Here is a 26,125-nt window from a genome sequence, read left to right as displayed (position 1 = left end):
AGGTGTGGCCTGTCCTCTGTACCTCTCTGTCCCAGTGAAGGAGGCGTGGCCTGTCCTCTGTACCTCTCTATCTCAGTGAAGGAGGCGTGGCCTGTCTTCTGTACCTCTCTATCTCAGTGAAGGAGGCGTGGCCTGTCTTCTGTACCTCTCTATCTCAGTGAAGGAGGCGTGGCCTGTCCTCTGTACCTCTCTATCTCAGTGACGGAGGTGTGGCCTGTCCTCTGTACCTCTCTATCCCAGTGAAGAAGGTGTGGCCTGTCCTCTGTACCTCTCTATCTCAGTGACGGAGGTGTGGCCTGTCTTCTGTACCTCTCTATCTCAGTGAAGGAGGCGTGGCCTGTCCTCTGTACCTCTCTATCCAGGTGAAGGAGGCGTGGCCTGTCCTCTGTACCTCTCTATCTCAGTGAAGGAGGCGTGGCCTGTCCTCTGTACCTCTCTATCCAGGTGAAGGAGGCGTGGCCTGTCCTCTGTACCTCTCTATCTCAGTGACGGAGGTGTGGCCTGTCTTCTGTACCTCTCTATCTCAGTGACGGAGGTGTGGCCTGTCCTCTGTACCTCTCTATCTCGGTGACGGAGGTGTGGCCTGTCATCTGTATCTCTCTGTCCTTGTAAAGGAGGCGTGGCCTGTCTTCTGTACTTCTCTGTCCCAGTGAAGGAGGTGTGACCTTTCATCTGTGGCTGAGAATCTTAATGAAGGGGGTGTGGCATCTCCCCTGTGACAGCCATCTTATTAAAGGGGGTGTGGCCTCTCCCCTGTAGCTGTCAATTCTAGTGAAGGGGTGTGGCCTCTCCTGTGTAGATGTCTGTCCTAGTAAAGGGGGTGTGGCATCTCCTCTGAGGCTGTCAGTCTTAGTAAAGTAGGCGTGGTTCCTCATCTGTAACTCTCTCCTAGTGAAGGAGGTGTGGTTTGTCCTCTGTGGCTGTGAGTCTTAGTGAAGGAGGCGGGCCTCTCCTGTGGTATGTCAATCACAGTAAAGGAGGCGTGGCCTCTCTTCTGTGGCTGTTGTAGCTGAACTGTAGTAGATTGTGTAAAGAATAAATAAACTAAAATAATGTAAGGTAAGGTAAATATATCTGCACACTCACACACGCTCACACACACTCACACACACATGGTGTAGGATGTATGTGTGACCAGACGTATAAACACGTCTCACATTGATCCACCGCAGACCAAGAGCTTGATGCACTTCCCCTAATGCAGCTCTGTTTAGAAAACCACAGTTGCAAAAAAATGGTGCGTGCAAAATGTTTGTGCATTTCCTGACCTTTAATACAGATACAGACGCACAGTTTTTGGTTTGAATTTTACACCTTGAACCACATTAATGCAGCACAGCATCGTGCAATCACATGGATGGATCTCCACCAACAAATCGCCATCAACAGATTACGAGCTACCAAGAATCTGGCATAAAGTTCTGAGAACTGGTTAGCTGTGTTCCTCCACACCCTTACTGAGAAAAACATTTGGTTTTGACTCTTTGGTGTGTGAAATGATATGAGATTTGTGTCACATGTTTTTTTTTTTTTTTTTTACAATAAGATGGCAAGTCATGCACACAGTAGAAATGTGTGTAGGTCTGAGGGAGTTCTTCGTATTCAGCGTCTTCTGAGCTCCACATTCAGATGATTAAAATCACCTCCGTGTAGTTCGCGCCTCTGAGGTTTCCAGATTTTTTTTTTGAGTTGAAGCGTCTGTGACGGGGTTTTTCAATAATGGCCAGATCACTGCCTTTAAACACAAACACTCACCTTTAAACCTGAAAAAACTGGGGATAGAAAATACAGACTGTTATGTTTGCTTTGCTGTTAAATGTAATACGAAAAAAAAATGAAAGATGAAAAGTCTAGGATGATGATATATGAATGAGAAGATGGCGAAAGTTAAATTAGACCCATTAATCACTGGTTTAATTTAACAAAATGGCTTCCACACTCATTATTCTGCAGCATGCAGAATAGCACTTGATCCAGCACAGACTGTTATTTTGCATTTATTTATTTTTATTATACTCTGTCAGTTACTTATGCAAACATCTTAATCAAGGCACGAGGTAGTAAATCTTAATGTGTGTGAGATGTAGGCGATTTATCACAATGTTAATCCACTCTTATGATTTGTTAAATTAATAAAATAATGCCAATGCTTGTGTTAATTCAGTGTGCTCTCCTGTAGAGTAAACATGCCCACAGTTTGAAGGATAATCTGACCAAGCACTCATCTGCTACACGTTTATTACATATAAAATGAAATGCACTGAAATGACAAAAAAAGCATATGCTTCTATACAATCAGTGTGTCGGGGTCTTTTGGGGGTAACGAGATGTTAAACTACTAGAACATTACTTCATGCTAAAGAGAAAGTAATTTCAGTTCAGGAAAGTCTGTAGCTCTCACGTGTTTAAGGGGCGGAGCTTGGCACTCTTTATCTTATATCAGGAAACACGTTGTGGGAAGGTGAAGGGAAAGCTCGGCGTCTCCAGGCACTCACTTACTCGTTTGCATGATCACTCGCAAATAAGTGAACAATGATCCGTCTTTGGTTTGCATGATCATTTGTTTACTGAAGATGAAGATATGGAGTGGAGAGGAGGAGAAAAGAGCACTCAGGGAGAGAAAGAGAAAGCATGCTTGTTGTGAGAAATCACTATTATAGATACAAACGCCGCTAACTGCTGAGGACGTCATGCTGCGGTCGTGTCCTGAGAACAAAGTGAGTAGCTGCATCAATCAAAGCCATCGACCTTGAGTTCCATCTTCCTGCCCGGTGCACACACACTCACACACACACACACACACACACACACTCACACACACGCGCGCCCGCATCAGTGCCGCAAAGATCCTGTTACAAAGCGTGCAAGGCTTTTACACTCCACCGTGTTAATGTCGGATCGTTTCTGAGTCCCAGCGGGCGGAGACGTCCTGCAGATCGATACGAGTGAAAGCCGTACAGAGGCGGCGGCGGAGAGGGGGCGTGGCTATCTGGAGCTGATTCCAGCTGCCGTGGCGTGAACGTTTTTAGCCTCACACCATCCCGTATAAAGGTCCCTGGATGTGAATCATTCGACATGGCCCCTCCTTATTACATCATCAGCCAGAAATCCTTGCAGGCGTATGTTTCCTAATCTGCGCTCTGTGCTCAGGGCTCGGGTGTGTGTTAGAGTTTTATCTCTTAGAGGGAAATTTTCATTTCTTTAACCTTGGAATAGAGCAACACAGCAACGCAAAAATTATAAAAATAAAATAAAGATATTACAAAAAACTATAACTGTTCAGTGTGGCATAAGAAGAGAAGAGGAAGTGGATCTCTGTGGATCTGATCATTTTCTAGATTTGGTTTCTAGTTTGGAACCCTTTAAACTCTGTAGTACGGTTCTCCAGGATAAACCAAAGAAGATCTCTTACAGGTTCTAGATTTGAAGTGAAGTAAGAAATTACTGTCTTAATATTACTGCATGTAAAATTAATTTCAGCATCATAAAAATGTAACCCTAGAACCTTAAAACAGAGCGTTTTCCTATCAAAAGTGTTCCGAGTAGAACCCTGTTAAAGCCAAGAACCTTTTAATTATCCAATTAAGCCTTGCAGAACCCTTTTTTCTAAGAGTGTACACCCTCCAAAATGATAAAAAAGTATTCACTCTTAGAAAAATGTTCTTTATTGTATTAAATGGGTTCTATATAGAACCTTTAAGGGACAACCAAAGAACATTTACGGGTTCTAGATGTTACCTTTTTCTTGGTTAGAGTAAGTGTAGTGACAAAGTACAGTTACTGCAGTATTTTCCACCTCTGCGGTTTTAATGTTACTGGATGTAAAAGGGTTCTTCACTTGTCATTCGGGGGAACCCTTAAAGGTTCTATGTGGAACCCTACAACAGAGTGTTTCCCTGTCAGGAAGGGATTCCAAACTGAATCCTTTTTTCCAAGATAAGAACCCTTTATTATCAAATGAACCCGTAAAGAACCATTTTTTCTAACAGTGTAAAAATTTCCACTAAAATGATACTGAAGTATTCAGTGTAAGAAACAAGGTTCTTCAGTGGGTTCTTCGTATCTAAAAAGGTTTCTAGCTTGAAACTTTTTATTATGAGGAAGCTTTCTGCACACAGAACCATTAAGGGACAACCAAAGAACACTTAAGGGTTCTAGATTTGACCTTTTTCTCTTCAAATGTAGTGGCTAAAGTATTTGCCCCCTTGGAGTTTTAATATTACTGCATGTAAATTTAACTTAAGGGTTCTTTAGGTGCTTTTCTGAGGAACACTTAAAGGTTCTGTCTGGGACTAGGACCTGTTAGGAAGACAAGAACCCTTAGAGAAGCCTTGAATAACCTTTTCATCGCCACTAAAATGATATTTAAGTATACAATCATAGAAAAATGGTTGTTTAATGGGTTCTTTGTATAGTTAAGGGTTCTTATCTTCCTTAAAAATTACTAGTTCAGAACTCTTTCTGAGTAGGAGTTTTATAACAGGTTTATAACAGGTTTATTCATCAGTCCTGAGCTACATTCTGCAGCTCCTGAATACGACACGATCTCTGATCTAATATTTCACGCTACGATAGACGGGATCAGGATAAAGAGGAAGTCGTTCTGATTCCGGCTTCCAGGAAGTTTATAAACAGAAAATCTCACGGTCACCTACATGCGTTTATTCTGTGTATTTAATATCCCGAGTTTCACACTTAAATAAAATACAACAGATACGTTTGGGGAAAATCCTGCTGCTCTCCTCCATCAGTACACAATCACGATGCAGATGGCAGCTGACCAATCAGGCGTAGCGTTTCTGCTTCGTCGTTATGGAGACAGGGAACATTGCTTATAGCGTTGTCATGGCGTCAGGCATCACTCGGTCATCATCTCCGTTTGACTTCTTCTGTAATTAACTTAACTGGAGTCAAGCGGATTTGCTGCGTGCAGCTCAACATGAACTACACGTTATATACATGTATATATATATATTTTATTAAATAAACATAAAAAGTGCATTAAATTAAATTTCCTTATAATGTGCAATCAAACAATAAATATTTATTCACTTTCTTTCTTTAATTTTTTTCTTTTTAATTTCTTTCTTTTGTCTTTTACATTTTTGAATAATGCTCAATAATGCTCTTTATTTGCTGTTTTCTTTTTTAAAAATAGTTATAATTATAACTTTAAGTAAAACTTTATTCATTTATTTATTTTAAAAATGACTATTAAAAAATTCTGAATAATGCTTAATTTTTATTTTCATTTTTCTGTAAGAAAACTTTATATAAATGTTTACATTTTTATAGAATAGAATAGAATACGGTCGTTGATCAGTGATTGGTTGTAGAGAACAGTAGTGATCAGTGATTGGTTGTAGAGAACAGTAGTGATCAGTGATTGGTTGTAGAGAACAGTGGTGATCAGTGATTGGTTGTAGGGAACAGTAGTGATCAGTGATTGGTTGTAGAGAACAGTGGTGATCAGTGATTGGTTGTAGGGAACAGTGGTGATCAGTGATTGGTTGTAGAGAACAGTGGTGATCAGTGATTGGTTGTAGAGAACAGTAGTGATCAGTGATTGGTTGTTGGGAACAGTGGTGATCAGTGATTGGTTGTAGAGAACAGTAGTGATCAGTGATTGGTTGTAGGGAACAGTAGTGATCAGTGATTGGTTGTTGGGAACAGTGGTGATCAGTGATTGGTTGTTGGGAACAGTAGTGATCAGTGATTGGTTGTTGGGAACAGTGGTGATCAGTGATTGGTTGTTGGGAACAGTGGTGATCAGTGATTGGTTGTAGAGAACAGTGGTGATCAGTGATTGGTTGTAGAGAACAGTAGTGATCAGTGATTGGTTGTTGGGAACAGTAGTGATCAGTGATTGGTTGTTGGGAACAGTGGTGATCAGTGATTGGTTGTTGGGAACAGTGGTGATCAGTGATTGGTTGTTGGGAACAGTGGTGATCAGTGATTTTTTTTTTTTTTAAATAAAGTCACTGAAAGCGTCTAAAACGAGTCTGATTAGTGTGTGAAATTTAATTCACCTATAGCAAAATACGTTTAAATGGAGCATCAGAATGATGGAAGGTTATAGAATCGAATCGTTTAGCAGGTTGTATTGATGAACTTCGAATACCTCGTGCAGCTCTACTGTCAGATGATGTGCACTCTGTCATTGCATCATCCACTAGTGCACTTAAAGTAAGTGGCCTTGAGTAACCTCGGAGGACACGCCCGATCTGCAGTACACTGAGCAACACGGCAGGAGAAGGAGAGCTGGAGAAGACGAGTGGGCGAGAGAGGTAGAGTCTGACTGTAGACCAGAGCTCTCTCTTTCTCTCTCTCTCTCTCTCTCGGTATGAAATGATTAATGAGGTCCACTGAAGCAGAAAAACAGAAACTTCCATTTATAGCGTTCATACTTTATCTGTAAGTTACTGTGACGTCTCAGCAGTCGCTCATTTCTGCTGTTTGACGTTAACAGTAACATGAACACACACTCAGGAGAAAATGGGCAGGACGTTATTCATTTTGAGTGTGTGTGTGTGTGTGTGTGTGTGAGAGAGAGATGTTACAGGGACAGAAGTTTAAACAGCAGTTGCAGATTTCAAACGGTGCAATTAGGAGACGAGGAGACAGTAAACACTCACACCTTGTCTCTGTAGACCACACACACACACACACACACACACACACACACACACACACAAATATTCCAGGTAACAAATAACACACCTGTATACTGTAATGACACAATTTCTGAAAGATAAAGTGTTAAAATCCAGAGTTTAGTGGATATTGTTGTGGTCTGACGCTGACGGTGTAAAACATGTTCAGAAAGCTCGACGTGTCCAGGAAGCTCGACACACTCGGAAAGCTCGAAACGTTCAGGAAGCTCGACATGTTCAGAAAGCTCGACACGTCCGGGAAGTTTGAAACGTTAGGGAAGCTCAACACGTTCAGAAAGCTCGACACGTTCAGAAAGCTCGACACGTTCAGAAAGCTCGACACGTTCGGGAAGCTCGACGTGTTCGGGAAGCTCGACGTGTTCAGGAAGCTCGACACGTCCGGGAAGTTCGAAACGTTCGGGAAGCTCGACACGTTCAGAAAGCTTGACACGTTCAGAAAGCTCGACACGTTCAGAAAGCTTGATGTGTTCGGGAAGCTCAACGTGTTCGGGAAGCTCGACGTGTTCGGGAAGCTCGACGTGTTCAGGAAGCTCGACACATCCGGGAAGTTCGAAACATTCGGGAAGCTCAACACGTTCAGAAAGCTCGACACGTTCAGAAAGCTTGACTTGTTCAGGAAGCTCGACACGTCCGGGAAATTCGAAATGTTCGGGAAGCTCGACACTTTCAGGACTCTCAACACGTTCAGAAAGCTCGACGTGTTCGGGAAGCTCGACGTGTTCAGAAAGCTTGACACGTTCAGAAAGCTCGACACGTTCAGAAAGCTCGACACGTTCAGAAAGCTCGACACGTTCAGAAAGCTTGACGTGTTCGGGAAGCTCGACGTGTTCAGGAAGCTCGACACGTCTGGGAAGTTCGAAATGTTCGGGAAGCTCGACACTTTCAGGACTCTCAACACGTTCAGAAAGCTCAACATGTTCAGAAAGCTCGACACGTTCAGAAAGCTCGACACGTGAAGGATTTTTCCGTCACAGATTAAAATAAACACGTATAAACACATGCCATGGAGACATGGAGAACTTCACTTCACATCTTCACGTCGCTTTGTTTACACACCACCGCAAATCTTCATCTGTTTTTTCAATCTGATTTTTATAATGCGAGTATCCACATTACGAAATTGTTTGTTTGGATTGTGAGTTTTGCGTTTGATTGTGTCTCCGTGATGGTTGCCATAGTAACGACACGGAGATATCGCCATTGAAAGTAGGAGGGATAGAAGAAAAAGAGAAGTAAATGAGAACAAAGAGAAAGTGAGCGAAAGAAAATAATCTCTCTGTCTCTCTCTCTCTCTCTCTCTGTGTGTCTCTGTCTCTTATTCTTTATCGCTTTCTCTCTCTCTGCTTGTCTCTCTCTCTCTCTCTCTCTCTCTCTCTCTCTCTCTCTCTCTCTCTCTCTTGTGTGTGTGTGATAATGGATGAGGTGTTTAATGGTGTCCTGCTTTTCTTCACACACACACTGGTAAATTCATGACTCTTGTGTTTATTATTGTCCTTGTGTGTCTCTCAGTGTGTCTCTCAGTGTGTGTGTGTGTGTGTGTGTGTGTGTGCTGTAGCGTCACTGTTGTGCGGTGGTGTTTATTCGAGTGTTTTATCACACTGTAACTGGACAGTGATGGAGGCACTGCGGCGCTGCTGCTGTTCACAGGAAGTGACCTCAGACTGCACCATCACAGCTCGCCTTCCCTCGGTCCGCTGCTAAAGAATGTAAACGTGTGTAATCATGTGTAAAAGTGCGTAAAAAAAAAAACGTGTGTAAACGTAATGTCCTGTTCAGACAGCAGCGTGTCAGTGCGTCAGCATTACAAATCCACACAGTGGCTTTAAAACTCCAGAGAGGAAGAGAGACGCAGGGGGTGTTAGAGAGAAACGAAAAAACTTACCAGAGAGGGAAGTGAGAATAAAGGAAAAGTGGAAAGGAAGGAGGGAAGAAAGAAAGAAGACAGAAATTCCATAGGGTAAGTCAAAGACAGAAAGGAAGAAAATGGAAAAGTCAAAAAGAAAGAAAGAAAGAAAAAAGTAACAAGGGGAAGGAAGGATAGAAGCAAGGAAAAGTCAAAAGGAAGGAAAGAAGAAATCAAGAAGGAAGGAAAGAAGAAATAAAAATGAAAAAGTCAAAAGAAAGAAAGAAAAAGAGGGGGAGAAACAAAGAAGGAAGGAAACGGAAAGAAAGAAAGAAAGAAAGAAAGAATAAAGAAAGAAAGAGGGAGGAATGAAAGGAAAAAGCATAAAAACAGTGGAGAACGAAAAACAGCGATGGCACGCCTGAAACCAGAACATATCAAACTTTCCCACAGCTGGAGAAGAAGATAAAACTCTATCAGAGTGTTTATGGAGAGTGTTTCTCAGAAATATAACTGAAAAAAAATAAAAAATAAACTGCATTCTTTATATCGCACTATTACTGTCTTTATTTACACTTAATAACTACGAAAGAAAGAAAGAGTAGAGGGTGCATAAACTTTTGCACTCAACTATATACATACAGGAATGCGGATAATTTAGAAATTGCTTAAAGCACTGCTTGGTGTGTGTGTGTGTGTGTGTGTGTGTGAGGACTTCAAGGAAGGAGGACAGTGATACATCTGTGAGTTACAGTAATAATAATCCTGCTATTTGTGTTGCTGATCATAATGATGGCTCTCTGTGTGTGTGTGTGTGTGTGTGTGTGTATGTGTGTGTGTGTGTGTGTGTGTGTGTGATTAGAGCTTTTCACCCTGTAATAGATGGTGTCTCAGAATGTGAGAACACTGACACACACTCTCTCTCTCTCTCTCTCTCTTTCTCTCTCTCTCTGTGTGTGTGTGTGTGTGTGTGTGTGTGTGTGTGTTAATCTGGAGCATGAGATGCTTATGATGCCCACATGACCGGTCTGAAACAAAGTGCAGTGTGCGTAGTGTGTGTTCTCATCCTTTTCTTAGCCGTAAACGTTTTACACACACACACACACACACACACACACACAGCTGCTGTTGGGGGTGCACATACTTTTACACAGTATTAAATGAAAGTCGTGTGGATCGTGTGACCTGGATGTGAGCTTGTGATGACTTCCAGTCACAAGACCTGCACAGATCAGAGCCTGTGTGTGTGTGTGTGTGTGTGTGTGTGTGTGTGTGTGTTCAGGCTGTTCTTGGTGAGTTAAACAATAATTCAGAGGAAATTGTGAACTATTTCCACCGTAGTGCAGAACATTTGTTTTGGTGTGTGAGGCTAATGTCGCAAACAGGCGATGTTTCTCAGTGACGTCTGATCACATATCAAAAGAAGTCTGGGTTAAAAACAATTTTTAATTAAAAAAGACACAAATTTGGAAGAAAAAAAATAATAATCATAAAATCAGATTTTTTATTTTTTTGAAAGAAAGAAAGAAGTCAAAAGAGAAAGAAGGAAAAGAAGGAAGGAAGAGAAACAGAAAAGTCGAAAGAAAGTCTTGATTTTTATAAAAATTGAATAAAAAGAAAAATATATTTTTCATCGTTTCATCTTATATTTTATTTATTTATTAATTTATTAATCCAGTTAGCAGTTTGAGGTCAATTGTGAGCAGTAGATGAGTTAAAGTTGAGAAAAAAACTTTTTCGATATTTATTTTATCTTATTTGTATTTAATTTTTTTTTTTATCGTATTTTAATTTTTTTTTAAATACAATCATGCATCATGTTTTTTTTCGCCGTCAGCATTTTAAGGTCAGTGGTGAGCTAAAACTCATTTAAGCCGGGGCTGTGGTTTTGTATGTGTGTGTGTGTGTGTGTGTGTGTGTGAGCGTGTGTGTGTGTGTGTGTCTGTTGTGACAGTTTAAAAAAAACACACTTTCTCCCACATAACTGTGTAAAGTTCCACGGAAAGAAAAGAGAAAGTGAGTCACATTGTCCTGAAACCGTGAGAGTTACGCTAACTGTGAAACCATGTTTGTGCCTCTGCGCCGCTGAATTCTCCGAAGGTGTTGATAAATTTTTTAGAACAGCAGTTCTGTCAGTAGCGCAGGTTTATATTAATACGTTATCGTTTCTATAGCGACAGCTATCGTTCACGGGGACATGTACGGCGGACGCTCCACGTAAACGGATTTTAAAAACGTTTTCTGTAAGGAGAAATGTGTTTATTTAACAGTTCTGGAAGGAGTCTCCAGTGTCAGAGGTAAAGCTGTAGCTTTAACTTTTACCTAAAAACTTTGACGTGTCGTTCTTTAATAAATAAATAGCTATAAATCTTGGCGAATTGTTGTGGTATAAAAGGAATAAAACACTTTCAGACTGTAGTTTTGATGTTCAGGATGCTTTTAAAACTCACTAAGTGACTCTCTCGGGTTTTTTTTTTTTTTTTCTTCAGGAGAAAACTCTTTTTGTTTCTGCTCCATATGAAATGTGATCATAAACTGAAAAACGGAGAAAGCTGCGATTTTGACGATCCGTCGGCGTGCGTCCCGATGCAGCGGCCCGGCTGGAAGCTTCATCACGCAAACCGCTAACTTTAGCCGTGAAGTGTTTTAGCTGCAGGGTTTTCACTCACGTGGAGTCTTGATGCTGTGATGAAACGATCACGTTAGACACTAATGATGGTAACGGTGTGAATCCCGAGTTAGAGGAAGAGAGAAAGGAAAGAAGGAAAGCTGTTAATAGCGATACGGAATTCACTCTGACAGTTTTAGTGGCTTTATTGGCAGGACACTTTGAAATGTTGGTTCCTGAATTGACTGTTAATGATATTTAATAAAATACAATTCAGACTTATGCACAGTTTGAGCACGAGGCCACGCCTCTTGCACATTGACTGACAGGTGCACTGGCCACGCCCCCTTCTCCTTGTACTAATGCATCAGCACATATTTATGAGTGAACGTTGATCGAGAGCGAGAAGCCGAACCCGAACTTCAGCATTTGACGCAAGCAGGATTAATCATTTCCTCTCGTTAATTCGTCTCATCAGACAAATTAGCTTTATAGTTAGAAACATGATGAGGGAGTTGTTAAGATAAAATGCTGATGGACCAAAGAACACCAACGTTTCTCCTGATAAAGTCACTAAAGATAAACAACAGCATGATAAATTCTCTCATTTATTAACAAGAGTTAATGACTGAACCTGTGGTAAAAGTCAATCTGTGCTGTAAATGTCAGAATTATTGGCACCCTTTAGGAGAAGCTGCTGATGTTTATTGTATAAAATAAATATTATTCGCAGTGTCTGTGCCAAGAATGTGGAGAACATGCTTCATTTTTTTCCTAACACAAGATAATTCTCATAAAAACCTACATATGTCCTAAAAATAACAAACGTTTGCTTGGTGTGTTTGGTGAGAAATATAGTAAAATATAGAAATGGATCATGTTTTGCGCTCATCGTTCAGGGCTTTTTTTTTAGGAAGAAAAAGCTACAGGAAAAAGCTGGTGCCTTTAATAAATATTAATTGTCTGGGTGCCAATAATTTTGAATAATAACAATAATTTTGAATACATTACATATATATATATATATATATATATATATATATATACATATGATCTTCAGATGCATTTTATGCAACTGTTATAAGTAAAAGTTTATTAGTTAAGTTTATTATTAATAAGTAAATGTATTTAAATGTTTTAGATTTAAAGAATTATATTTATAAAAAATAATTTAAAAAAATCTAACACTGAGAAAAAAGAGTTTATAAATTCAATTTTAATGATTAAGTAAAACATTTTTCCATCATATCAGCTGCTTCCTGTGAGTTTGTAATTATTTAAAAAGCATACAAAAATATAATGATATCTCAATAAAAATTGTATTGTGACATAATTATCATGAATATCATGATATCGATATTATATCGTCATATCGCTCAGCCTTATTTGGAGCTTAGTGTTTGGCTTTTTATTATTACAGTAAGACTACACGGGTAATTTGATATCCAAAATAATCTTTGAGTCAGACTTGTTACACCGGTCTTCCTTGTACTAAAAATATTGTCATTGTCTTTAATTTTATTTCATCACTGCCATTACCTGTTTTGTAGAAAGTGATCCACCAAGCTGTTAGAAAGCCTTGTGCTGATGTAACACAGTGATACGTCTCTCTAACCAGCTTTTCCCTTTGTGTTGTTATAAAGGAGAAACTAATGTGTAGATCGTCGCAGGAATTCCACGTGGTGTTGAATATTGCGATATATCGATATATCTGTTCGATTACTGTTTTATTAGATTCACGGATGCCGAGTTGTTAATGGTGGATTCGTGTTTTTCGTGTTATTGGCAAAGCTGAGAAGAAAGGAAAGCAGCCTTGCCAATAACGCAGGCTAATTGTGTTCGAGTGTGTGTTAGTGTGTGTTACGAGTCGGTGTGTACGGCTGCGTATCGTATTGTATCGTATCGACGGCCTCTTGCTCACCGCTTGGCTTTTTCTGGCTCGCATCAGGGCCACGAGAAATAATGGGGTCTGTTCCGAGCTCCATTCAGTACACTCCAAACAGCCTGAGCGAAGACGCTTAAACGGATATTCTTCATCATTTCCAAACCACTTTGTCTCACATCATCAATCATGTTCATATCCTCTCTGAAAAAAAAAAAAAACGATTAACTTCTTGAGCAGGTGTACGGTACGAGTCGAGTGCCGAGGGCCCAGAAGTGCTGAATCCATCAACCAAGTGCAGCCACGTGAAATGCGAATTTAACAAACTGCACCTCAAGCAGAAACGAAATTGGACGTGTCGGAGTCAGGCGGAAGGGACAAAAGGAAAAGCGTACGTGAGCAATCCGTGTGATTGGAAGCGAAAAGCCATTTTCTCGTGTTGTAAAAATGGCCGACGTCCTTCATCTGCACAAAAGCGTGAATCAATACGACTGTAATTGCTTGTGCACTGAAGCTCTTCTGCTGGGCTGAGATAGAGAGGAAGTGTGTGTGTGTGTGTGTGTGTGTGTGTGTGTGTGTGTGTGTGTGTGGAATTTTATGGTGTGTGACAGTATCAGTGTGACTCCCAAATGCATAAAAATGGCTACAATAAGAGTCACCAGCTAGACGTTTAGTTTAGGATTAAAAATGAGAAAAAATTTGGCCTCGTGAATCAAATTAAGGCAAATCGATTCATTTTTATCCTCTGTAATGTAATATAAAAATAATAAAATAAAAAAAATAGGAGAGTGTTAAATCATATGTTATGATGAAATACACGATTATAATGCTGTGTATTACTCTAGAAGGTGGAAAGAACTTCAGTGACTGTACTTCATCGTACACTATACTTACGCTTCACCTGAGTATAATTAATTAATATAATTAATATTGCTTTCCTGCTCAATTTTCCCACATTTACAAATTCCCATCAAATCCTTATCAATAAATATATGGATACTGCAAACAACCAGTCATGTTTGTGCAAAAACTTACTTTTCAGAAATGAAACTTCCTGTGAATTTTAACAGTCGCACATTTCAAGCCTCGTTCGTCAATCTTTTCGTAAAAAAAGTTGCGTGTAAATGTTTTCGTGGCCAAACCAAGCTAAAAATTCCCGCCGGATTTGCAAAAGTTTCTGATTTTCTATGTACTCACATGCGTGTGTTAATAAACACCATCCAGCCACATATTTCCGAGCACGTTCACGGCATTTACGTCTAGCCACGCCCACAAAGCCCCATAAAAGGCAAAGCGAGTTGAAAATGACAAAATGGCGACCGAACCATTGCAGTGCGTCAGCTACCACAGACACACACATAACTCCTTCTGCTTTTATAGGGCGCCATTACTTTTGTCCTACTTTAAAGGCTAGTCTTCTTTGATTTATTTGATTTATGGACTCGTTTTGGAATCAGTTTCTTTCAAATCATTCATATAAATCGACTGAAATAAATGCAATTTGAACTTGACAGTGTAATCCGTATCTAAATCACAGTAACTCGTGGAGAATTCTACGATCTGATGCCGAACAATCGAGGTTCACGTTAGTGAGTCGCTTTACACGTACATTAACACACGCTCAGGAGAGAAACGTTGGATACGAACGTTTTTCCAGACTAACTGGATTTTTATGAGCAGCGCATTTCTTGTGTAAATGTTCAGCACAATAAATAAGAATTTTTCTAAGAAAGGGTACAAACCCCATTTATAAACTCCGCCCATAACTCCATAACTCCGCCCCAACATTGTCCTTAATATTTGTGTCTCATACGCATTGAGCCGTGCGAATCGTAGGAAATTTCCAAGTGTGAGACCTGAAAAGTCGCATATGTCTCATTTCACGTAAACGCATGTGATTTATAATCATTTTGTCTCACTGCTTCACTTCTTAATTAAAATATTCACCAACATATTCGCAGTAAAACTTTTTCACCCTTTTGGTTTTTAAGTAGATGTGTGTGAGAGTGGTTTTTTTTTCTTTCCTACCTGGTGTTCGGTGATCAGTGCCAACTGACGTCATCTCACTGATTTAACCCAACAGCTGCGGGAAAAAAACACCGCGAAACAGGAAAGCCTCGGCTGCAACGCCAAAAGTCCGGATTTTGGAGGAGCTCGGAGGAAACGCCCAGCTTTCAGTTGGGAATTCTGTCGTTCCCAGTGTTTTTTTTTTTTTTTTTCAGGCTGCAGTTTCCATAAAAAGTTCCTAGTTCCTGGAATAATCTTAGCTAGAAGAGAAAGCATTTAATAACGCTCGCTCTCTCTACAGAAAAAATATTGAAGCAGGGAAAAAAATCAATATAAAAAAATTTGTGCTTGCGTAAGTATTCACCCCCTGTCACTGTGAAACTCCTAAATTAGTTCAGATTTGATTAGAATGAGTCACGTGATTAGTTGAATGGACTCGACCTGCGTGCGGTTCAAGTGTCACGTGATCTCAGTAAAAATAAACCTGTTCCTGGAAGAAGCCAGAGTTTGTTAGAGAACCTAAACAAGCAGCATCATGACGAGCAAAGAGGAAGCAAAACAGGCCCGGGACTAAGTTCTGGAAAAATATCAATAATAATTTTATTATTAAAAAAAAAATTTCCAAACTGTGTGTGACGTTAAATTCATTATTTAATTTAACGAATTTATTTTGTGATTACAGCAGAAGGAATACGGAGAACAGAGGAGAACCGTCCTCTAAACGAAAAAGAGGGGATTAGTGAGATTAGTGAGAGAAACAATCAGCTTTACCTCGGACTGGTACAAAGTGCTGACACTGGAGACTCCTTCCATAAATGGCTCCATATCAGAGAGCGCATTAATATAAACTTATCGATATCACGATAAATTCTGTCATTGTGCACTTTTCTGAGACATGGTGATTTTTTAAAAACATTTTTATGTTTTTTTAAAACACAAATTTAATTACCAACTCACAAGACGCAGCTGATGTTAAAACGTTATACTTAATCTTTAAAATTCTCCTTTTCATTGTTAAACATTTCTTTATTCATTTTATAAATTTAAATGTTATTGTTTAAATATATATAAAAATACAGTTTTGTAGACATTAAATAGCGTATCATCAAACCTTTTCTTAAAGCAGCACTGACACCTGGCAGTGTTTGAGTCGTAGGAATGCCTTCAGGAATGGTGATGTGATATTTTCTGTCATATCGCTCCACCTCTACCTGTGCTTCACAGCTGCTCTGCTGCCAGAGTTACAGAAAATGAACCAACACCTTCTGACCAATCAGAATCCAGAATTCAGCAGTGGCTTTCTGACATTTCCAGGATTTAAATTCACGGTGTTTCTACGTCATAAAAAAACGAGACTGACTTACAAATGTGCACTTTAAACACAATAAACTAAACGAAGAAAAACAAAACCTCCAAGTCATCTCTCAAACCCGCTCTCTCTTTCACTCTCTCTCTCTCTCTCTCTCTCTGCCCCCTCTCTCTCTCTCTCTCACACTGTCTCTCTCTCTCTGCCCCTCTCTCTTTCTCTCTCTCTCTCTCTCTCTCTCTCTCTCTCTCTCTGCCCCTCTCTCTTTCTCTGCCTCTCTCTATCTCTCTCTCTGTCTCTCTCTCTCTGTCTCTCTCACACTGTCTCTCTCTCTCTGCCCCTCTCTCTTTCTCTCTCTCTCTCTCTCTCTCTCTCTCTCTCTCTCTCTCTGCCCCTCTCTCTTTCTCTGCCTCTCTCTATCTCTCTCTCTGTCTCTCTCTCTCTCTCTCTCTCTCTCTCTGCCCCTCTCTTTCTCTCTCTGTCTCTCTGCCCCCCCCCTCTCTCTCTCTCTCTCTGTTTCTCTCTCTCTGCCCCTCTCTCTCTCTCTCTGTCTCTCTCTCTCTGTCTCTCTCTCTGCCCCTCTCTCTCTGCCCCTCTCTCTCTCTCTCTCTCTCTGCCCCTCTCTCTCTGCCCCTCTCTCTCTCTCTCTCTCTCTCTGCCCCCTCTCTCTCTCTCTCTCTCTCTCTCTCTCTCTCTGTCTCTCTCTCTCTGCCCCTCTCTCTGTCTCTCTCTCTGACCCTCTCTCTTTCTCTCTCTGACCCTCTCTCTCTCTCTCTCTCTGTCTCTCTCTCTCTCTCTCTCTCTCAGTCTCTCTCTCTCTGCCCCTCTCTCTCTCTCTCTCTCTCTCTCTCTGCCTCTCTCTCTCTCTCTCTCTCTCTCTCTGCCCCTCTGTCTCTCTCTCTGTCTCTCTCTCTCTCTGGTATGCAAATGTTAGCTGGATTCAAATCAGTGGCCTGCAGCAGAATGTGACAGCACCTGTATATTTCCTGCTGTTTGTGTGTGTGTGTGTGTGTTTGTGTGTGTGTGTGTGTGTGTTTGTGTGTGTTATATGAATATGCAGCAACACTTTCGCCAGAGTAATTTGCTGCAGGAAGGAAAACAGGCAGCACACCTATTATTGAGTTCATCTGTTCCTTTTAAAGCGGCAGTATGCCATTTTTAAAACTGCTTCATGACCAGTAATATTCATATCATTAAATAGGAATAACTGGAAAAACCTTGATGCACAATATCAACACGCACTGAACGTCACTTTTGGTTGTTTTCTTACGTAATTTCTGGCCCTGAAATGAGCTTCGGCCGTGCTGGACCACCTACTTAGCTTCATAATAGAGTCCGAATTTAACACGCTTAAAGGGAAGCAGGTGGATGAAAGACTTGAGTTGACAATTTATATAGAAATTCAAATGCAGGTTTAAAATGTCACTTGTAGCGCCATCTGCTGGCTGCAATCTGGATAACTGGCTTTAAACTGCTGAAAAATATTTTATTATTATTAATATAATACTGTCAGTTCATTTTCAGTTTCAGTTCTGTATAAATTCATATTTATGATCTTTTAATTTTCCATTTTTGTTCTAGTTTTATTTACATTCTTTCATTTTTTTAATCTAAATGAATTGTTTCTTTATTATCTTCGTATAGTTGATTTATATTATATTCTTTTACACTTACTTTTCCTGTCCTGATGTTTTATTTAATGTTTCACTGTTGTAAAGCTTTGAGCAGTGTTTTATGAAAGAAAGTTGCTATATAAATCACAAAAAATAACAAATTAATAAATAATAGTAATTATTGAAAAAAAAGTATAAAGAAGGCTAAAAGTAAAAAAAAAAAAAAAAGAAGACTGCACAAAAATATTGCGAATCAGTTTTTTTAAAGTCATCTTCAGAATGATGTAGTAATTGCAGGTGATGGAAACTGTGAAATATTACATACTGCACCTTTAATGTGTCATTCCTGTTAATGATTGTACAAATCACTTTCTGTATTTAATATCTATCTGACTACATTTGGTTATACACACTTTTTATCTCATTAAGTAACTAAGCATACAACAAACACAAACACACACACACACACACACACACACACACCGAAAAGAGTTTCCAGTGAAACTGTGTTTTTTCCAGGGTCAGAGCCCACGCAATATACGGTCATCGTCCTCTGTTTTATCAGCACAGCCTTGCAACCAGCAGAGGACACACACACACACACACACATACACACACACACACACACACACACATTCCTGAAGGTAATAGTGATGAGGTGTGGTCTGTTCTGACAGTGACATTCTGTATTTAGAGTTGAGAAATGTCAGAGCTGAGAGTCTGTACAGTATAAACATGCTTAAATGTGGTGAAAAATCGCTACTCTTTCTGATTACGCTTGTCAAAGAATGTTAAACAAAACACACCTATTTACTCTTTTTAAAGCGGCAGTATGCCATTTCTAAAGGTTCTCCTAGATGAGTAACAGTCATGTCATCTCATAGACAGAAAAACCTTAATGTGCAACATCAGCATGTATTATTTATTTGTTTCAGATATTTAGCAAGGTATTTTTTTGTTTGTTTGTTGATTTCTGATTTTGATTCTGTTTTCTTCCGCTGGACCACCTCCTTAACTTCACAGAGTGCCCCTTTAACAGGGTTGTTCGGGGACAGTTGATCAGTCAAGTCATTTCATCAACATCACTAAAAAAAAAAATCTGATGTAATTTCTGGCCCAGAAATGAGCTTCATAGAGCACTGCTTTAACAGGCTTGGTAGGGGCAGTTGAAGGGCAGGACTTGAGATTTGAAATTAAAGGAGCAGTTTGTCATTTTTAGCGTTCTCTACCGATTGCGAAGTGGAAGACTGGTGGATATTAACTGACTAATCTGTCTCTCTCTCTGTTTTTTAACATATTTATCTAATTAATTAATTAATTAAAATCATAACACAGTTAAAGAAACACTTCATAATTTTATATTGAGCACAAAAAAGTGGACCACGTTTTGTTTTTGCGAAAATGTAAAACAAAAGCTTGAAATGACGAAACGAGCCAAATGGAAAAATTAGACAGATCTGTTTTATTTTTAAAGTTTCTTGTAAATTATGTAATTATTTTAGGTCTAGAGACACTTTTAAAAAAATGACAAAGCGCTCCTTTAAGCCACTTGTGAAAAGATGATGAAGCAGAAAAGCAGGATAATGAAGCTCAGCCGCAGTTTCCGATTAATATCTTTATTATTATTATTATTATTATTATTATTATTATTATTGAGAGTCTGATTTTATTCCAGTAGGGCTGAACAGTTTTTGGGGCTCGTGTCCAGTTTAGTAACGCACTGTTCATGTTATAAAATGAATTAAATGAAAATTAGAAAGTCAAATTGCCTTTGCATCGTGGCCTAATAATAAAGGACGAGTGTGAGTGCTGAGGCGAGAGCTGCGGTGAGCGAAGCCCGGCGTTAGTGAGCGTAATTAAAGCCTGATGTACAGCGTTTAGAGGGTGTGTGCAGAAGGACGGCGCTGCTGCTCGTCGCTCCTGATGCTTTAATGCTGAAATGCGCACGCAGCAAAGTGATCTGGGTTTGATCTCGAACGCTGGAGATCACAGGGGACGCGACTCGCCTTCGCTTTAACACACTTCAGCAAAATAGCTGAAAGCAGCATTTCCATCTTCCTGTTTTTCCCCAAAAAACCTGCTGTGCACGCAGGATCTCAGTGCGGTCGAGTGCCTGTTCTGCTCAAGTGAAGTCGAACTGGATGACAATACGATAATAAAATAAATAATTGTACACAGGAAAGGATTCAGTGATCAAAGCAGCGGAGCGGATTTGATGTAAGAATAAAACAAGCTTGCTTTCTTTAGTGGTGACTCACTGCGGTAGGAAACGTTTATCTTCTGTGTGGCTTGTCAATCAAATTCTCTCTCTCTCTCTCTCTCTCTCTCTCTCGCTCTCTCTCTCTCACACTCTCTCTCTCTCTATCTCTCTCTATCTCTCTCTCTATCTCTCTCTTGCTCTTTCTCTCACTCTCCCTCTCTTTGTCTCGCTCTCTCTCTTGCGCTCTGTCTCTCTCTGTCTCGCTCTCTCTCACTCTCTCTCGCTCTCTCTCTCTCTATCTCTATCTCTGTCTCTCCATTTGCTCAAAGAGCAAAGTACACACCAGTCAAATGACATGCTGTTCCAAAAAGTGTGTGCTAACCCTGTATCATCACGGCTAATCCTGATTATTTATGATGGCAGTACACCATAGGCACTTACGGACGTTTATGGAAGGAGTCTCCAGTGTCAGCGCTTTGTAACAGTTAGAGATAAAGCTGTAACATTTCCTAAGTTTTCCGACGTCTTCAGGACAGAGGAGTTTACACTTTTGTGGTTTCTCGGGAAAATAACAAGCAGAGAGAAAGACAGAGAACAGGAACTGACTTGTTTTACGAACGTTTCTCAACATTAAATGTAACTGTAAACAGATAAAAAGTACGTCATTGTTTAATAAATAAAAAATTGTAGTCCTTGGCAAATTGCTGTGGTATAAGAGGAATAAAACACAGTGTAGTTAGAAATTGCAGGAAATGAAAGGTCACTTTGTTTGAACGGGTTTTGTTTTTCTCTCTCTGCAGTGAACGAGTATCTGTTCATGGTCCAGGCTCGGGGAATGCGGATCCGTGAGAACGTGAGAAACATCGGAGCTCAGGTTCTGGAGCAGGTGGTCAGAAGTGCCTACAGCGTCAACGGAACAGGTACAGGACATCACTCCTAATCATCTGCGTAGAAATAAAAGGAAATAAATAATAAATTCCCTCTTGACAGAAGGTGGGAGTGGAAATAAGTGATGGAGGGAACAGGATAACACTGACCTCTCCTTTACCGGGCACAGATTTATAAACATGACTCATTTTAACACTTTTAGTTTTCTAATCTCGTTACACTGTGGGGAAAAATGACCTCGGGTCCTGTTTCAGAAACATCTTATCTCTTTAGTAACCATGACAACTACAGCCAGGATCTCATTTAGGCCTGTAGCTATTATTAACAATCATTTTTAATCTTGTTTTAAGTCTAGATTGCAAATGAGGTTTACAGAAGCATCCGAATTGACCAAAATTTCTTTAAAAAGTGCTAGAAAAACTGTTAGGATAAGGTTTACATGGTTAGACAACCTTAGCTTGCTTATTAACATCAACTAGTAAAATTGTAAAATATGATAAATTCAATTAAACACTTAGGGGCACATTCAGAGTTGTGACTTTTACATTTACATGGGGAAAGTTCCTGGTATTCAGAGTTGAGTTACGCACCTGCTTAAGCTGATTTAGTTCGCATCTCAAGATCACATCTCAAGATCACTTCGCAAGATTTTTCTGGAGTACAAGCGTCCGATGCAGGTTTTTTTTTAATAATGTCTAGACCACTGCCTTTAAACACAAACACTCACCTTTAAATGTGGAAAAAAATCAGGGATAGAAAATAAGGACTGAAGAAGAAATTAGAGTTTTTAAATGTCTTTTTTTTTTTTTCAAAAATTATGTGATGTGCTTCATGATGGCTAGTTTTTTAAATTTCCTTTCTCTCTCTCTCTCTCTCTCTCTCTCTATCTTTGTCTCTCTCTCCCTCTATAGACTACCTGTATGACTTTAACCTGAGTGAAACGGCTGCCCCGCCCACTCCGTACCTGCCCGTGGGGTTCACTTACCTGCCTACTGACATCTGCCCTGAGAAACTGCCCACCATGAGTAGGTTCCTCTTCTCACTGCATTTCATTTTAGCTTGTAATATTTTAACACCACATGGTATGTACTTATGTTATTAACACAATCTCTCCCTCTCTCCCTCTCTCTCTCTCTCTCTCTCTCTCTTTCTCTCTCAGAGGGCAGGCTGAAGGTGAATATGAGTGAGATTTCTCTCGAGAGAGTGGAGAAAAATTTACTGAAATCGGACTCCACCATCCGCCTCGGAGGCCACTGGAAACCCCACGACTGCATCCCGCGCTGGAAAGTATGTCCAAATCTCATCCCTCCATCTCTCTATCTATCTATCTATCTATCTATCTTCTTCTCTCTCTACTATTCAACTTATCTTTCCATCCCTCCACCCATCAATCCTTTTTCCACCCATCCAGCATTAGATCCATCCATCCATCTAACCATCTTCGTGCCCATCAAACTCTTTTATCATTCCTTATTTTCCCATCCATCCATCTAACATCTTTGATTCCCATCAAACTTTTGCATACATCCCATCTATCCATCCACCTATCTATTATTCCATCCATCCATCTATCCATCCAGACATTAATCAATCTATACATCCATCCATCCTTCCATCCATCCATCTTTCTTCGTCCTTCTCTCCACTTGTCAAACTTTATGCTCTTTTTCTACTATCACATCCATCCTTCCATCCATCCTTCCATCCTTCCATCCATCCATGGAGTGTAGCTCTGCATTAAATACATACACTTCTTGGCTCCTAAAATGGTTCTATTTGGAACCTTTTCTGATAGAGGAACTCTGCTGTAGGGTTCTTTAAGGGTTCCCCGAGGGACAATCGAGAACAGGGAGTTTTTACTTTCTCTCAGTGAGTCCAGACGGAGTGTCGTGAGGAAATTATCTGACGAGGTTCTGAAGTGTTCTCACGTTCAGTTCAGCAGCTGCACAGACCGCGAGGTGAAAACACGAGCTGACAGCGTTATGCAAACTGTTTCAACTGGAACGTCAAAACAGAAATGACAGATTTATTTTTTCCTCCACCTGCACACACACACACACACACACACACACACACACACACACACACACCAGACTGTTTCCCAGTCACACAGATTTGTACGTCTGGCTGTAATACCTCGACCTCTGTAAGCCTGTAATCTCCCAGTGTTACCATGGGAACAAGGAAAAAGTCCAAAAATAAAAGATATTGTTTTGGAATGACTGTATTTAGAAAGTCTGCACTGAAAAAAAAAAAAGATAATTTATCTTTCCTTCCCTCAGGTGGCCATCTTAGTGCCTTTCCGAAACCGGCACGAGCATCTGCCCATTCTCCTGCGTCACCTCATCCCAGCGCTGCAGAGACAACGACTCCAGTTCGGCTTCTACGTCATCGAACAGGTGAACAAGACAAGATTCATCTTACGCTGCTGTCCTGAGCTCGCAATCTGATTGGGCGAAAAAAACGTGTTCTAGCTGTGTTCCAGTCGTATTTTATCTCATCTCTAATAGATCTGTTAAAGCTTAGAAAGAAAGAAAGAAACAGACAAAGAATTCAAGAGGGAAAGATAGAAAGCAGGGAAAGAAAAAAGAAAGACAAGAACATTTCAAGAAAGAAAGAAAGAACAAATTAAGAGGGAGAGTAAAAGAAAGACAGAGAGAAAACTTAAAGAGGAAAAGAAATATAATCAAGAAGGAAAAAGAAAGAGAATCAAAATGAAGGAAAAAAGAATAATAGAAAATTTCAATAGGTAAAAAAAGACAGAGAATCAGAAAGAATGAAAAAAATCAAGAAAGAAAATACCAACAAAGAAAGAAATAACAAAAGAAACAGAAACAGAAAGACAACTTGAAGAGGAAAAGAAAGAAAGAAAGAATCAAGAAAGAAAGTGAGTCAGTGTGAGTATGAATGAATTCTGGGAAAAGCGTTGCGTCAGAACTAAGTGTCTGTCCTTTATCACAGAGCACACTTACAGTGTGTGTGTGTGTGTGTGTGTGTGTGTGTGTGTGTGTGTCAGGCAGGAGACGAGCCCTTTAACCGTGCCATGCTCTTCAACGTGGGCTTTAAGGAGGCGATGAAGGACGTGCAGTGGGACTGCGTGATATTCCACGACGTCGATCACATTCTGGAAAACGACCGGAATTACTACGGCTGCAGCGGAATGCCGCGCCACTTCGCCGTCAAACTCAACAAATACTCCTACATGTGAGTGTGTTTGTGTTTGCTGTGACACTCTGATACCACACACACACACACACACACACACACACACACACGGTGTGTTTTTATTAGTTCCTCTATTTCTGGTGAGAGTGAACTTCTTTAAACAGCTTCCAGAGTGACTGTAATCTGTACTTCTTCTTGTTTCTTTTTTAATCGTTGTTTATTGATTCTGTTTCTCGTCTCTAGGTTGCCGTATGATGAGTTTTTCGGCGGCGTGAGCGGTCTCACTGCTGAGCAGTTTCAGAAGATAAACGGTTTTCCCAATGCATTCTGGGGCTGGGGAGGAGAGGACGACGATCTGTGGAACAGGTGAGACAACAATCCCAGCACTTCCACCTGTCTTCTGACTAGCGTATTTTCCTGGAAGGAAATCACCTGGAAACATACGTGTATTCTGATTATGCTAGTTTCTGGACTGGACACTGTTGTGTATACTGATATGAAATTCTGATTACCGTATTTTCTGGACTATAAGTCACCATAAAACATATCTGTATTCTGATTACATTGCTGTCTGGACTACAAGTCCTATTTTCTGATTACCGTAATTTATGGACAATAATTCACCCAGAAAAATATGTGTATTCTGGCTACCGTATTTTCTAGTCTATAAGCTGTGTTTTTGGATTACTGTATTTTCTGGAGAATATGTTGCCCTCAAATATACCTGTATTCTGATTACCATATTTTCGGGACAATATGTCTTCCTGAAAAATACCTATATACTGATTACAGTATTTTCTGGACTATAAGTCAACCCTGAAACATACCTGTACTCTGATTACCATATTTTATAGACGACGAGTCGCCCTGAAACATTCTGATTTTTTTCCGTATTTTCAAGTTTTCCTGAAACACATCTGTATTCTGATTAGCGTATTTTCTGGGCCATGAAACATACAGTGAATAAGCTGCATTAATAAACCATAACATACAGTATGTACTACCTCTACATAGTACTGTATATAGTACAGAGATCCTTATTGATTGTTTTTTGTCCTTTTAGTGTTGCCATATCACTGTTTTTTGTGCAAGCAACAATGTTCAGTATTAATAAATTGTTCTGTGTGTGCATTATTAAACTTTGAGGCTAAAATCATAACAGCGTGATAAAAAAAAAAAACTAACAGAAAAGTATGTGTGTGTGTGTGTGTGTGTGTGTGTGTGTGTGACAGGGTTCAGTACGCGGGCTACACCGTGAGTCGACCTTCAGGTGACATCGGGCGCTACATGTCCATCCCTCACCACCACCGAGGAGAGGTGCAGTTTCTGGGCAGGTGAGTGAGAAATCCATTACCACGTTATATAAACTCTATTTCATTTCATTTACTGAAATCTCACGTCACATGTCGAGGACAAAGAGCGAAATCTAACACAAGAAATGGAAAAAACAGGAAAAAAAAAACTGTATATGAACCTGAGGATCACAAATCGCCAAAAACTACAACTCTCATCAAACCTTGTTCTGACCCTTGAACTAGCTTTTTTATTATTAATATTTTTTTAATTATTAAATATTTACTATTGATTGTCTATTTATAGAGTATACAATTTTCTACCTACAGGGCAAAAGTAAGAAACAATATTAAATATTAAAAATGAAAAATTCTTGTTATCTCTCAATTTTTACATCTCTCTTTCTTCATGTCATAAATAAATATTCTTTAAAAAAGGTTTTAATAATTTTCTAAATGATAAATTGTGATGTTTGTTAAATCCCTGTACGCTCTTCCTCATAACTTCATCACACACTTCCTTCTTCTTCAGATCAGGTCTGTTTTATTTTCCCTCATGTTTTGGGTTCTTACTTTAAGGTGCTTCTAGGAATTCATGTTTTTTGTGTAAATTGTAAAATAAAGGTTTCTCCATTTAAAAAAAAACA

At 39.8% G+C, this 26,125-nt stretch overlaps 1 protein-coding gene across 2 annotated transcripts in view; it reads left to right on the top strand.

The window, feature by feature from the left end:
* Window positions 1-26,125, top strand: part of b4galt5 (UDP-Gal:betaGlcNAc beta 1,4- galactosyltransferase, polypeptide 5) — a 38,962-nt gene that overhangs the window by 7,814 nt on the left and 5,023 nt on the right. Inside the window, exons 1-8 of one of the 2 annotated variants that reach the window (XM_053240734.1) lie at window positions 20,556-20,790; window positions 20,934-21,053; window positions 21,933-22,046; window positions 22,181-22,308; window positions 23,304-23,420; window positions 24,038-24,225; window positions 24,430-24,552; window positions 25,419-25,520. In XM_053240734.1, coding sequence (XP_053096709.1) covers window position 20,790; window positions 20,934-21,053; window positions 21,933-22,046; window positions 22,181-22,308; window positions 23,304-23,420; window positions 24,038-24,225; window positions 24,430-24,552; window positions 25,419-25,520 — 893 coding nt within the window. In that variant the 5' untranslated portion in view covers window positions 20,556-20,789. Of the gene's footprint in view, window positions 1-20,555; window positions 20,791-20,933; window positions 21,054-21,932; window positions 22,047-22,180; window positions 22,309-23,303; window positions 23,421-24,037; window positions 24,226-24,429; window positions 24,553-25,418; window positions 25,521-26,125 lie in introns of those variants that run through there. The other variant, XM_026944998.3, reaches the window with a different exon arrangement.

This window comes from Pangasianodon hypophthalmus, chromosome 16 (assembly GCF_027358585.1).
Source record: "Pangasianodon hypophthalmus isolate fPanHyp1 chromosome 16, fPanHyp1.pri, whole genome shotgun sequence".
NCBI classification, from domain to species: Eukaryota; Metazoa; Chordata; class Actinopteri; order Siluriformes; family Pangasiidae; genus Pangasianodon; species Pangasianodon hypophthalmus.
The sequence above is the reverse complement of the archived record's forward strand: the minus strand, read 5'-3'. Positions and strand labels throughout refer to the sequence as shown.